The 15,085-nt window shown below is 39.3% G+C and overlaps 1 protein-coding gene across 1 annotated transcript in view; it reads left to right on the top strand.

Annotated features, from left to right (window-relative positions):
* Positions 1 to 15,085, top strand: part of MAST4 (microtubule associated serine/threonine kinase family member 4) — a 303,729-nt gene that overhangs the window by 260,880 nt on the left and 27,764 nt on the right. The window contains exons 15-17 of the mRNA XM_074166090.1: positions 3,429 to 3,561; positions 6,840 to 6,907; positions 8,763 to 8,848. Of these exons, the coding sequence (XP_074022191.1) occupies positions 3,429 to 3,561; positions 6,840 to 6,907; positions 8,763 to 8,848 (287 nt within the window). The remainder of the gene's footprint in view (positions 1 to 3,428; positions 3,562 to 6,839; positions 6,908 to 8,762; positions 8,849 to 15,085) is intronic.

Below are 15,085 nucleotides of genomic sequence, written 5' to 3' on the forward strand. Positions count from 1 at the left end.
ATGTCAGGGTGGTTGAAATCCCCCAGCAGGATGAGAGCCTGTGATCGTGATGCCTCTTCCAGCTGGAGTAAGAAGGCATCATTGACAGGCTCTGCCTGGTCAGGAGGCCTGTAGTAGACTCCTACCACAAGGTTCCCTTTGTTGTCCCGATCTCTAATTCCTACCCACAAGCTTTCTACCTGCTCATGGCTATTCTTTAGCAACACCTCTTCACACTCTAGCCATTTCTTCACATAGAGGGCAACACCTCCACCCCTTCTTCCTCTCCTGTCCCTTCTGAATAGTTTGTAGCCATCAATGGCCACACTTCAGTCGTAGGACTCATCCCACCAAGTTTCCGTAATTGCTACTATGTCGTAGCTTTCCTGTAGCAGGATGGCTTCCAGCTCTTCCTGTTTGTTTTCCATGCTGTGTGCATTGGTGTAGAGACACTTTAGTCGGTCTGCTGGCTGTGTCTCCTTCTTAGAGGGGCACTCCACTGATCCCCCAACATGTTTTGTGCCAAATACACTTCTGTCCCCTATTGTCTCAGGGGATCTTGGTCCCCCCCTGCAAGACCATGCCTTTGTTACAGTATTTACAGCATCTCCCACTTCAAGTGAGATGGCAGGCTGAAAGCTCTCCTTAGGTTTATTTCTGCTGGACTTGTGTTTAACCCCTTCCCCCTTCGAGCCTAGTTTAAAGCCCTTTCAACAAGCCCTGCCAATTCACATGCCAGTATCTTTTTCCCCCTCTGAGACAGATGTATTCCATCCGTTGCTAGGAGACCTGGTGCCGTATAAAGTTCCCCAAGATTAAAAAACCCAAAATTTCATTGCTGCTTAGTTTTTTAATTCAGGTTCTCTCCTGGTGACCTACTTGCCCATTAGTTCATTCTCCCTAAATGCTAAGTTTTACAGCTAGCTAGTCCACATCTCCATTCACTTAGTTCCCAGTTTCTGCCCCTGGGTTTTTATTCTAGGCTGCTTGCTCTGCCTCATTACACTTCAAGTAGAGAGCTGTTGTGCTTCCCGTCTTCTGCTGGGCTTGCTGATGTGAGTGGAAGGACAGTGTTGCAAGGCCAGGAGATGACCGTGTCTCTTAGCTGAGAGCTTCAGAGTTGCGGAGAAAGACAGCACAGCTTCTTTAGATTGTTCTTACTTCAGATGGGATCTTTAGGAGATGTAAGGTGGAATGTAACAACTCTGAATAGTATGTTTCTACAGAGGCAGGTAGCTTGAACAAGTTAAGGCGTACTGTCACAAAACCAATATATTTCTCATGCAAGAAGGTGTTAAACCTACTCCATCAATGTCACTAGAATCATGTAATTTTAGAGAAGGAAAAAGAAAATATTCTATAAATCCTTCTGGAAACTTTTGAATAATATTGGCTGATATTTTAGAATGTCTGTCTGAAATAGATACTAGGTATGGAAAACTTCAGCCTCTGTAAGAAAGTTCATAGCATTGTAGGAAATAAATCCAGCAGTTTTGTCATGAGATGTTTCAGGTATGATGCAATAATGCTGTCAGTTTTCTGATGGTGGTCTTGGCTCAGGTGTTCCCGGTACGTGAATTCCTGTTTTTATTCACTTGTTAATCATATGAATAAAGCTTTTTCAGTTTCATATGTGCCAAGAGCTATTGCCACATATTGAAAGATTTTTGCCCATTTGTGCATGGAAAATGAAACAGAGTTAGAAGATGAGAGAATAAATTCGTTGCTTCTAATTATTTACATGTGTGTATGTATATATGTGTGCGTGTGTATATTTAGAGATATATATACACACACAGCTATTCATATGATTAAAAGTATCTGTTTTGAAATTACCTTGACTTAACTAGCCAGTGGAGGAGAAGCTGTACATCTGCCATGGCAGCAGGTAAGGAGATGATGATGTTCTCATGATGAAGGTAGATAGGAGGTCTTGGCACGCATTATCATGTCATTGTGTTCTTCTGTGCCAAGGAGTAACATATAAGAGATAAGCTTGGGACGGCATGTCAGATGAGGAGAGTAAGGCTAAAACATCATGTAATAACACTTAGTAACTCTATTCGGATTACTAGGCAGTTTGGCAGCATCCTGAGACTTCGAGCTAAATAAGGGAGTTTGGGCAGTTCGTGGGCTTGTGATAAATCCTCTGGAGTAGGCTGGAGATGTTGAAAGTTGTTTCATGACAAATGAAAAACTAAGATTGTTTCCATAAGACTGAAAATTCCAAAGGCATTTCATTTGACACACTGCAACTCCTCCTGGTAGCTGCAGCAGTTTGGATGCTTCCAAAACAAAACACGATGCCTAATTTCTCAAGCTGTCTTCCCGGTTGGGACGTTGAGTTCCGAGTGCTGGGTAGCCTGAGGAGCTCAGGCAGGAGCCTTGTGACCCAGCACACAGACTAAAGCCCCATGAGCTTATGTGAGGCCAGGAAATGACCGGCAGGGAAACTAGCTCTGCAGTCTGCCTGGCTTCTGCAGATGTTTTTGACAGAACAGACTTACTCCAGCAGAAAGTCTGTTTTGTTACATCAATATTTCATGACTGACTGGCTCTCACTGTACTAAGCACTGCCTCTGTTGTGATCTACGGTTGGCACAAACATCTTGAAGAATGTCATGGCTATGTGAGAGATGTTTTGGTATGAATTCATACTGGAAGCTAGAGAAAATCTATTTAAAAAAAAAAAAAAAAATCAAACCTTTTAATAAGTGTCCTTCTTCCTTTCAGTGCTTTCCTATTTTTATCATCTATGAAGGTAGTAAAATACATTTCTAAGGAACTTGGGGGATAGGCAGGGTTTTGATTTCCTATTTTCTTTCGTCCTCTTTGAGGCTTGCCTTTTAGGCATTGCATAAGTGATAGTTAATATAGTTGTTTCCCAAAGGAGGATGTTTCATTTCTAGCTTTGGAACAATTGGATCAATGAACTTCAAATGTTGTTTTCAGCAACTGACGATTCTGGTTTTGCTTTAAAAATAGTGATTTATTTAATGGTATTTTCTGTAAAATATAGTGCATATATATTGATTAAAAATACTTCAAAATTTTATTTAGAAGTAAAAGTTGAGAACAATATATTTACATGGTTTATTTCAGTAGTGATTTTTATATGTAAGGAGCTACAGGGAGGTAGTCTTCTGTGTGTCAAATCGCTGCTGGTTATGGGTCTTTTCACTCTGAATATTATGGAAAGTGAGGGCAAAGAACTTAGTATTCTTATAAAGTAGTGCTCTGAATAATGCAATGAAATGTCATTGCTTACAGCATGTTACATTGTGTAAGAGTCATAATAGAGCAATAGACTACTAGTAATAAAGAAAGAGGTACTATTTTTACTAAGGAAAGTGTCAACTATTTCCAATAGAAGAAGCAAAGAAAGTTTTTGTGTTAGGCTTTAAGACTTCAGTTTCTACAGAGAATGACAGTGATTATTTTTCTTCTAGGAATTTGATCCTGAAGAGTTTTACTATCTTTTGGAAGCAGCCGAAGGCCATGCTAAAGAGGGACAAGGCATTAAAACAGACATCCCTCGATATATTATTAGCCAGCTAGGCTTAAATAAAGATCCTCTGGAAGGTAAGTCCATCTCCGGGTCCAGCTAAAATCTCCTAAATTCTTCCTTCTCAATGTATTTTATAATTCTGATAACCTGTGTGTACCTGAAAAGACTCAAAGATGGTGGCAGAACAAGCATTTGCAAACCCTCACAGTTCTCTCACAAGCTTTAAGGCATTAAAAAGGTCGTCTGAGATTTTTCTGTTGTGAATATCATTCACAAATACACTGTGTCAATGGTACTTGTCATCTTCCAGCCTGGCAATGCAACTTTCTTCTTTCAGCTCTAGCTGAAACGTACTGGTATAATTTGATGGTGACTGTTAACCAACCGTATGTTTAAAGGAAACTGGGCTGAGGTGTTATTTGCCCTTCAGTGCCCCCACCTCCCCATCTTAGAGTCCCTGGGAACAATATGTCCCATTCCTATGGGAGATTCCTAGGTATTCCCAGATTGTTTTTTCTGGGTAACTTAGTGTGTCCACGTTGAGGACTTTTGTAGGGAGAATTTGGGTTCCAATGGAGATACTGTCATTGCATAATTTTTGTTTGTCTGATTTCTCTTTTAAGGATAGTGTTGGAAAAACTAAAATTACTTGTCTCCTAACCAGGCCATCTTCCCTTCCATCCTGAGACCGAGTTCTGTCACTGATGACAAGTGGAAATTGGTTCATTGTGTTCAGTGCTAGTCCTGCAATTTGGAAGATATTGGCAGAAATGCCATTGTGGAAAATGAGTCTAGCTAGTGCCTTTTAGCTTGTCTTCTGTGTTATCACCCAGGACAAGGGAGATCTCTAGGAGAGGACATGGTAACACGTCAGTAAATACTGGGGGTGTATGATTTATGGATTACTGATCCGTGGTTCAGTTGGAGATTTGGGCAATTGAATTATTTCGTGTATCATTTTAAAGTTTAATGTGTGTATAGATTTGTGATAAAATAATTCAGGCCATCTGATTTTTATTAATGCTTTTCTGACTTCCTACAAAAAGTAGTATTGATAAGCAGTATAAATCACTGTGCAATGACTTCTTAAATGATCTGGGTTGGGTTTTAAATTGGTGCCTCTGTATACAAGGACATTTCCTAAGAAAAAATAAAAGAATGGCACTATGAGTTTATTCCCTGAAATTAATTGTTTACAAAGAGAATTATTTGGAAACACTGTATTCATTGCTGTAAAAAAAAAAAAAAATAACATGAAGAACATCTTCCTGAGAAAGCTTTTAATTCCTTGTAGGCAAAGCCAAAAAATATTTAAAAATATTTAAAAATATTTAAATAGCAGAAGAACCAAATTTTTCAAAATAGACAAAGTCCACTCCAGTAACGCCACTTATCCTGAAACACAGAATTGTGTTTTCAACTAATCTGTTAAATTATGTCTGCAATGTTCATAAATGTCCACACAAAGGATTTTACTTCCTCTGCACAGAAAAGCAACCTACTTCTTTAGACCTTTCTCTACTTATCTCCTTTGTTTGCTGCCATAGCTGTAGTGTCCTTTCTTTGAGTGAAATGATGCATGCATTACTTGGAGATAATGCCAGATGAATTTATACTGTACTGAAAGCAATACCACAACAGATTCATCACTTAGCAGAGACTGGTGGCTGCATTTCTGAAGAGTTCCCCAGGGAGAAATTTTTCCCCATGGTTTTTAAATTACCATCTTTACCTTTTTGAATCATGAGTCTTCAGAAATGGTTTAAATCAATGAAAGAAAAAGGGCAGATGTTTAATGGTATTTAGATGAGTTTTAAAAATCTCTTCAGGCATTGCAAAATGGTTCCATAGCTCCCTGTTTCGAAAGCTGACTCTTGGTTCCATTCCATTACTACCTACTGCTTGCAAATAATATGTATTTCTCAGATAATGGTTATATTGCAAAAGTCCTGTTTAAAAATGGCTCATTTTAATTTGCTATTTATGAAAGTAATTTCAGTTGAGAAGGCTGTCAAAGTATATTATTCTAGCTTGCTTGGTTCTCATCCATACATTAAAGGTTTCATCAACACTTCTATTATAAAAACCCCCTGTTCACCAAACTGACTTTTGCCAGGGAAATCCACTCATGTTTCGAGTTTGGCCTGTATCTTTGTAGCTTAAGCTCTCTTTTTATTTTTTTTTTTTTAAGATTTGTTTGTTCTCAGTGGAGATATTTTCCACTGTTTATTGACTTCAGAATTTTTGGAATGTTTTTAGCTTTTAAAGATCAGTTTATTTTTTGAAGTGACACTTTCATTACCTCTGATTCTTACACTTTACAAATGTTGTGTTTTGGACAGTGATTGCAAATGAGAGTTATTCCTTGAATCTTATCTGTTGCAACAGAAAATGATTTGTGTGGTTAATTTGGTCATAATGATTACAGTAAGTGTTCTGCAGAATTTCACTTGTAATAGTCACCTATTATTATACAGAAAAATCCAGTTTAGATGTTCTCTGTGAATATTAGGGTTTTTTCATATTCATAAATTCAGTTAACAGTCCTGAGATAAAAATATATCTCACAAATTTCAAGTGGTCTTATCTCTGATGGCCAGTACATAATTATGATAAAATGTGCATCTTTGGCTATGTGGAGTATATAATTAACTGTGTATATGATTAAAATAATACTAAGCCTCCCAGGGTCTTTAAGCTACCAGCTGTCCTGTTTAGCTTTTATTTCCCAGATGAATTCTTAGTTACTGTGCCCCTGAAGAACAGGATGGGCTTAGGAGCTCTGCAGCGTACGTTGACCGTGGCAGGGACAACCAGGTCAAGCTGTAGACTCCAAAAAATCTTAGTTTATCGGAGAAGTCATCTATATTAGTGACTCCACAAATGAAAAGCTTCTAGGAAAATGGCTGTTAGGTTGTTCTGTTAAGCATATCAGTATTTCTGTGTAGAAGATGCAAGCCATTTGGAGCCCATCCCTGTCTAAACTAGAAGCTTTTTGCTCTAACTGTGAAGGAGCCCAGCAAGGATGGGGCCTACAGACTAGTGCTGTCTTTCCCTTAATGCACAGATTTCATAGAAATCAGAGTTTCCATGTCTCGGCATTGGTAACATTGTCGCTCTTCATTGCTTCATGGCTGGCTGAATTATTCAGTGGAAGATCATGTAGGCATTGAATAGCAGGTCTTAATTTGTTGGATAGGTTTTTTTTTTTATATATCATTGGAGATGCCCTGAAAGTTATTTGGGAGGTATTACAGCGTTCCAGAAAAACGTCACTTCTCAACTATTCTGTGCTTCATTTGGTTTTGTATTTGCTATAGTTTAAAATGAAGTTTCTGATCTTTGTTTCCAGAAATAGCTCAGCTAGCTAACTGTGACAGTGGGACAGCAGAAACTCTGGAAGTGGATGAATCCATAAATGTAAGTTTTCCTGTTATGTTGCCACTTTTGCTGAATCTGAGCCATGGAAAAATAAATGTGTTGTGTTCCCTCTGGCCCTGACGTGTTATATTTTCTACTGGTATGTGTAAAGACATTGAATAGAACAGTGGTTAATCCTCAGACTAACACGGTGGTTCTCAGCAGCCAGAAAGCTCACAAAAATACTACAACAAAACTTTCCACCTATTTTCCTAGATGTTGCAGTATCTTTAGCTGTCACAAAGTTAGTGTTCACCACGTGGCAATTGTTTCACCACAAAATCTACATGTCCTTCTTTTATTTCTGTTTGGTTAATGTATTTATTTTTCTTTTAGAAGGACTTCTAAAGCACTTCATAAAAAAATGTAGTATTTAAAACAGATTTTATAACAGTCCATTTACAGAGGCAGCTAATGATCAAATTGAGAGACACTGAACAGATCCAATGAAGAGACAAGGAAGAAATGAGCAAGTTAGCCTGGATTCAGAAAGCTAGTTTGCAGTCTGGAAGATTGTGTATTAGACCTGAGCGGTATTTAGTGGAAGGATACTGACAAATTGGAGGAAAGACAGAACGAATAGCTAGAAGACTTAAAAGAAGTGCTGAAGTGCTTAGGAGAATTGAAGGTGCAAACTGGCTTAGCAATAGCTAAGAAACTGTAATTGTAAAGATATTTGTGTTGTGCAAAGGTTGAAGAAATACAGGAAGGATCGTGCAGTGTAATAAAAGGAATGTAAATAGGGGAGGTGATGAAATGAAATCAGTAAAGAAAAATATAGGGTGAATATTTGGAAACATTTTTTCAAAGTGTAGCTGTGGAATAAACACACATGGGAAGTGACAGGAAGCATAACTTTAAAGTAGAGGACCATTCAAAATCATCATAAATACACAATCAAGAAGAATCCTGTACTGGCAGACAAGCGGACTAAACAATTTAATAAATCACCTCTCTCTGCTCCTGTGTAGTTCATTATATTAACATATTCACTAATATTCTTGCACTGGATTTTCTTTAGCAAGCGTTTAATTGAAAGTGTTCCAACCAGGTCTACTTTCAACCGTAACTATTACGAAACTGCCTGGATAGGGATTATAGAACTTCTTGGAGATTGGGAAAACATCTTGAAAAGGATCTTATGGGTTTGGAATACTGAATTTGGAGTCCTGTGTCCTCATCATGCCCCCTGCATCCCAATTCTAATTCACCCATCTTCAAGATTAATTAAAAATTAAACCTAGAAAGAAGGTTGTGCAGTACTTGGAATGACTCCACTTTGAAAATGTTGTGGCATGCAAGTAGGTGAAAGTGACCTCTGTAATGATAGAATTGCTGCATTTTTGTCTTCCATATTTTTCTCTTTCATTTTGTGTCTCTTTTCACAGTCTCTCCTAAGTTATATCACAGTCTCTCCTAACATTAGTTCGAAATGTGCAGAAGGTTATTTGAATGAATGAGAGCTCATCTACCTTTTGTTACTACCAGGCTGTACTACCAGAGTCAGATTTACTAAAATCGGAAGGCAATGGCCAACAAGTGCCTGGTGGGATTCATAGAAGTCCGTAACTCTGAAGCCAGTAACTTCTTTACCAGAAGCCTTCATGCCTGTCTACTGTAACCTGTGCATGTAGATAAATGGACAGATACCTTTTGGATGAAAAAGGAGCTTTGCTTCAGGAGTCCCTCTGGTCCCTCTCTGTGCTAGCTTTGTGGCTAACTGGCCAGAGCTTTTAGCTGGTTCATCAGAGTGTGACAGCCTGGTGATAGTGGGGTTTTGTTTGTTTTTTATTTTTCCCTGCTTTTGAAAAAAATACTGTATTAACTTTGTTCTTTCTCCTCTTTTACATTGAAGAGCTCTAATACCTCTCTGAAGCTGCAGAGAAAACCTCGGGAAAGTGATTTTGAAACAATTAAACTGATTAGTAATGGAGCTTATGGGTGAGTAATCCATGAGTGTAACAGCTCTCTGGCATTTCATTTTTGCTTAACTTCTCATTATTTCTTATTGCATGGATGTTTATTTGAGGGAGTTCGTTTGCACTGCTGCTTTTTTCATTCTGCTTTTCTGTTTTGTTGCTAATACTTGAAGTTCACAAGAAAAACTTTTCAGAAAGCCTGCTAGGCAATAATGAATTACTGCATGCTGCAGTAAATTAAAATACTGAATATTACATCATGAAGACATTTCAGAACTGGGTATCATGTAATGCCAAAGGTGAAGTCTGAATAAATCCAAAGGCAGATTTGAAGCCACCTTTATGATACTGGAAACAGCCTGTGTTTATGCAGATGTGAACCAGAATAAAACTGCATCTAAAAATATCATTGAAATAGAAACAAATTTCCTTAAGTAGGGCAACACAGTTTTGTTGCTTCTCTGTGGACACTCTTCTGTGCTCAAATTTTAACCAGTCAGTTTTTAAGGATTTGCTGTTACTTGGTTCATTTCTGGATACTTGGAAAATGCACAGCTTACTGCTCAGTGGTATGTGTGTCATCTGGAGATGTCCTAGAGGACCAAGGGAAAATTATGTTAGCCTGGGCTTTAAATGGACATAACATGTTTTCTGGAAGTACCATGCAGGGATTGTGCATATCAGCAGCCAGAAGTCTGTCTTCAGTCCCCTTTTCTGATCAGATACTATATATTAGACCTTTGATTTGTGTCTTCCTCTGCACTGAAATGTGTCAGCACAGGAACTGTTGGGCTGTGTAACCTGCAGGACCAGGAGGGATGTATTGGGTCAAAAAAGAGGGGTTTCCGCCTTGAGGTGAGGATCCTGTCACCAAATGAGCTGGTGTCACAGCTCAGCACTGGAGAGGACCGTGCTGCTTTCCAGCACAGACCCTATTAGAGTGGCCATACTCTGCCCTACCTCTGCTTGAGGTTGGGAGCAGCAACAACCTGATACAACTGAGCCCTCTTTGAAGAGCCTTTGGACATAGAAGAGAAAGCACCTGCAGTCTACCCACTGGAGTTTTTTACGTGCTGTTTTAATGGCCTGAGGCTGATGGGCATAGTAATAATTTCTGATCATATTTAGCTAAAGGTAACCCTGAGCTCTGGGACAGGAGGCGTTTAGTACTGCCTCGTTGGTCATGATAGCTTGTGTGGAGGCTGTTATTTGTGTCCAGACCTGCTCACATAGCTCAAAAAGCCTTAAGGAAATAGCATAAGTTGCTTTAAAGTTCTGTAAATATCCAAATACAACTTCTCACTAGTCAGCCTCTGCACAATTCATTCTCTCAGGATTTCTCCTTAGGCAAATTCATTACTTACCATATTCCGGTTTCTCCCAATTACCCCAGGACTTCAAAAGCCTTTCTTCCACCAGCTTGGCAGTAGCTGCTGCTCCCCTCCCTGGCTGCATCCCTTTCTCTTCCCTTTGGCAGATCCTCCTTTCATCTCCTACGCATTTTCCTCTTCATCTTACTGGAGGAAGTTAAGAATAACCATGTGGGGCGGGTCCCCTGTTGGAGAAAAGGATGTCTGAGTCACTAGACCTGCCTGGCTTCCCAGCAGTTTTAGGATGCTGAGGGATGGGGAGAGGAGGGAGCAGCTGCGGAAGGGCATTCTGCAACCAGCAGCGTGAGTCCAGGCACTTAAAGTCAGAGGTTTGGTAGACCTGCGGCTCTTGCTCCGTGGGTGTTAGAGTCAGGAGGAGGCTGGATGAGCCATTAAGAAATACAGACTGGAGGCAGCTGTCCATTTGCAGCCAGAGACAAGTAAGGATCTGAAAAGCTGGAAAGTATGGAAAGCCATGGCTTTCTATTGTACATTCGATGTAAGCATGTAGGATTTTTTTCCCCTCATGTTTGTGGCAAGGAAAATCAATACTTATGAAACACCTTTTTAATGCCAATAATAAGCAAAATTGGCAATATAAATGTCATTGAAAATGGATAAACAATAAATCTGTGAGGAAAAGGAGAGCTGATAGAGGGTGAACAGCTTGGAGTGTATCCGGATTCTGAATGAATCATTATTGTGTAGCAAATGTTAAAACAGGAGTAGGCTGGTGGGTTATACTGTGGTAGTATTCAAAGTGGAAATTGAAAGTCTCATCAGTTTAGTAGAGTGCTATTACTTCCATCCTTAAGCAAATGCTAACAAAGTAGGTTTTGTTGGTTTGAATTTTTAATAGTTACTTCTTAGAAGAAAAATCAAGAACAAGAAGGAAAACAAAGGCATAGCCTCTTAGTAATTAATGTAGAGGGAAAGGAACGCCCTCGGTGAACATTACAACAATAAACTTAAAAGTATTTACTCACTTTTAAAAGTGTTTTTAGCACCTAGTCGCTTTCCCCAACTATTGTAAGTTAGGGAGGCTTGTTCTCCTAAATCCTCTAGGATGTCACTTTTTCACAAGTATCAGTGTGCTTGAAGATCTCCACTCTTGTATATCAGATAAGTGGGACCGTAATATCAACAGACCATTTTTTGATCTTTAAGTGTTTTTTTTCTGTTGGCACCAATACAATTGGTGGTTAATTTACTTAAAAATGTTACAGTCAAGTGTAAAGGAGAGTACATCATGATAACCTAAATGCTCTTTAACTCATATACAAAATGGAGTGTAATAAAGCAATAGTACCGTAGTACCGGTTCCATCTGTGAATACAAAGCAATAAACTGTCCCAAAGGCATTTATTGCAGTTTATTTACAAGTATAAGCAGCTGAAATAGAAGTTATTGTTGTTATTCTACACGAATTATTTTTTTTCTTTTCTGTGCTTTTCCAGACCATTAATTTTTTGAAATAACCTAAATATGTGTGAATTCTGCCTGTGCTTCATTGGTTTATTCTCAAAAATATGTCAGTAGGCATATTTTGTGGTCTGACATTAAAGATTCAGTATGCTATTGTAATATTTTATTTTGAGGCTGTAATGGAGGGTTTAATTCTGAACCAGTTTTAAAAACATACATTCTGCTGTCTTTGATTTTGCTGTGGAGTTTTTGCCTTCATTAGTGAAATGGAAGGCTTTGACAAGGTAATTGTTGGTCTTGGCATGCTGTAGCAGAGATTTGTCAGATATGTTAAACTTGATGAGTTTAAATATAAACTATTGGTTGTATGAAGGTTTGAGTAAATATCTTAGCAGTTCTCTGCTTTTAATTGATTGGGTAAACTCATTTGTAGTGCAATTAAATGACTATAGTAGATGAGGTGTATCAGGCTTTTGGGAATGCCTAGGAATATACAAGAAGTTAAACAAGCTGTGAATCAGTAAGCATGTAGGATGCTGGCCAAGTCATTAATGGTTTCACAAGCTGTCTCTCTGATTTTTTTCAGCCAGCCAAAACTTTTCATACTTCCCAAATTTTAAACTTTTACTGCAACAACAGCAACACTTTTCCATATTCCAGCTTCCAGGAGGTAGCAGGTAGTATCAGCCCATCTCTTCAAGTTGGCATCAGCCTGGTTTACTGAACCAGCTCAACAAAATAAAGATTACATTTGATTTCAGGAAGGCGAGATGTTAGTTCAGTTGCTCTTCACTAATGGATAACTGTATCTGCTTAAAGCAAATACATTATACCACTTGTGCACCTGCCTGCTTTTACTTCTACAAAGATGGTAATGTCAATATGTACAAGACGTACTGGCTAATGGTGTTCCGTGATAAATTTAAGAGCTCTGAGGCAGTGTTGGGTTGAGCAGCTGCTGCCCCTAACCTGTGAGCACTCATTCCTGTCCTTTCTCTACTCGGCTGGCAGTACTTGCTCATGTGTAGTTGCATTGGGATGGGACTAAGAAAGTTACCCAACTGCAGAATAACACACCGTCAATCAAATTAATTCATATCAGCCTGGCAGTCACCAGTCCAGAAATGGAAGAGGATAGAGGAAAGTGTGTCTTTGTAGGTTCACTTAAGTAGCAGCACCTCTGAATAGACTATAGGTCTAATAAGCTGTATTCTTTTCCCTCTTTTCTGTTTACCCCTGTGGGTGACTGGTCCATGCAGAGTAAGAGGCTTTGATTCCTAGAAGCCCATAGCTTTAAAGAGCAGTTCAGAAAGTAGAGGCTGGCAGTTTCTATGCTAGCAATGGTATATTCATAATTTATCGTGGGCTTACTCAAAATGATGAACTCTGAAGCCATGCACTTTATTGCCCTCGAGTAAGCCTCCTTTCCCAGTACAGCACAGGCCAAGTGCCTTATCTTTCTTCTGTAGCTAATATATGTGTGAGGATCTAATATTGTTGGCTAATGCAATCTTCTCGGTGGTAGGGAAGGGTTTTTACCATGTTGGAGGTCTTGAATTCTGTCCTTCCTGAATCTGCAGCATGTTGCAAACTGGTGAGGAGCTCAGTTTCTCAAGTGTTTCTTGTGCAAATACGGAACAGTTTAACCATAGGAAATCTGAACAGCAGCCTCATCATTTTGCATCCGTGTTTACTAGCTGCTATAAAGATAGAAGACGTTGCTACTGTTAGGTGTGGAGAGGTGGTTTTATTAGTCAAAACTTGTGACATATTGGAACGACTACGACTAGTACCAGTGGTGAGAGAAGGATCACAGCTGTCATGTTCTCTTCTTCAGATGGCTGGCTTCTCATTTGCTTCTCAGCAGACTAGGATAAGTCTGAAATATTGCTGAGAGGAGGCTCTGCATGTTGTCCAGGGGCTTGGAAGAAACACTCCGCTCTGGATGTTCTATTTCTGCGCTATTCTGCAGGAATAAAATGCTGCTGGCTGGGGCATAGTTTTCTTTGGAAACATAAATGCTGTTGTCTGGGGTTACTGTGATCAGAGGATGTGAATAAGTGATGTTAGACACTTCCATATGTTGAAGATCATTTAATAGCATTTAATATGGCATAAACAGGGTATGCATGTGTAGTTGTGTTGCAGTTGTCTCGAGAGTCTGGTACACTTGAAGTAAAAATTTTTTTTGAGGAATTGTAGGTGACTGAATCCTAGTGGAAAGTTATACAATTACCTGCCCTGTGACTGTAAGACTGGAGAACGAAATTTAGAGAGCTGCGGAAATATAGCCAACATGTCCCAGATATGAGGGCTAGGAAAGGAGACTAGAGAGTCCTTAGAACTTACTGGTTCTTCATCTTTAAATGTGGTAGTAATGACCCTGCAGATCCACATGATCTACAGATGGGATTTATTATGATACTATAACAATATGCTCTGGTTCATATCTGTCTTTGAAGAGTTCATCTTGGCACACTGTCCAAATCAAAGCTCTGAGAAAGATATGCATGCCGAGTCCTCGGGCAGTCCTCATTTCATTCCTATAACTTAATTTTTCTTGAAGGATTGCGACTTCAGGCATGCTTTTCTGCATGCCATGAGTATGCGAGGGGACTGAAATAGGGAAAAGAAAGGATGAAATTACGGGAGATTAAGAAGCTAAGACTGACTGACAGGAGATAGCAACAAAAGAGAGGAAAACCAGAATGTAAGGGAAAGAAAAGCAAAGGAAAAGAGTTGTAATGAAAGGGTGGAGAGAGAAGTGAGTATGAGGGGAGCAGTGGGAAGAGGTGCAGGAGGACAAAAGGCGTGAAGCCAGCAGGGAGGAGTAGTGGAGCTGAATAATTCTGTCTTTATTCCGGCTTGGGAGAGGCAGAAGGGAGTGAGACTTAGTAAGAGGCATGAAGGGTGGGGTTTGTCGTGGGTTTTGCCCAAGGTGGTTTCCCCCTACTTTCATAATGATGTAATGTCTTTTACCTGCCCTGTGCTCAGACAAGAACAAGGGATTAATGAAAGGTTTTGGAATTAGTAAGAGAAACTTTCTTGTCTAGAAAAAGTTTTTCCTCCACAAAGGAAAGCAGAAGCATGTTGATTTTTCAGTGTCTTTAACTTTGGTAGCTGTGGGAAGATCTTCACAGAAGTAGTAAGGCAAGAATTGCTTTTTGCGTTTAAATAAATAATTGCATGTTGATAATTGGACCTCATGGGGACAACAAATTGAATTTAAAAATTGCATAATTATGTCCCATTCCCCCCCCCACTTCCTATTTTCTTTTAGTCCTTTCTAAACACTCACTACTGTGGTAATTATATACTGGAGATGCTATAAGCATTAAATGCTACGAAGTAGATTTCAACCAAGGCAAGCGTTTTCAGTATTTGCCTCAAGGGATTTTGAGAAATGTAGCAGTAATGTCCTGTGTCAGTGTTTCACAGCAGGGTGATTCCTTCTCCTGAGCCTT

The sequence above is a fragment of the Numenius arquata genome, chromosome Z (genome assembly GCF_964106895.1).
Source record: "Numenius arquata chromosome Z, bNumArq3.hap1.1, whole genome shotgun sequence".
NCBI lineage: Eukaryota > Metazoa > Chordata > Aves > Charadriiformes > Scolopacidae > Numenius > Numenius arquata.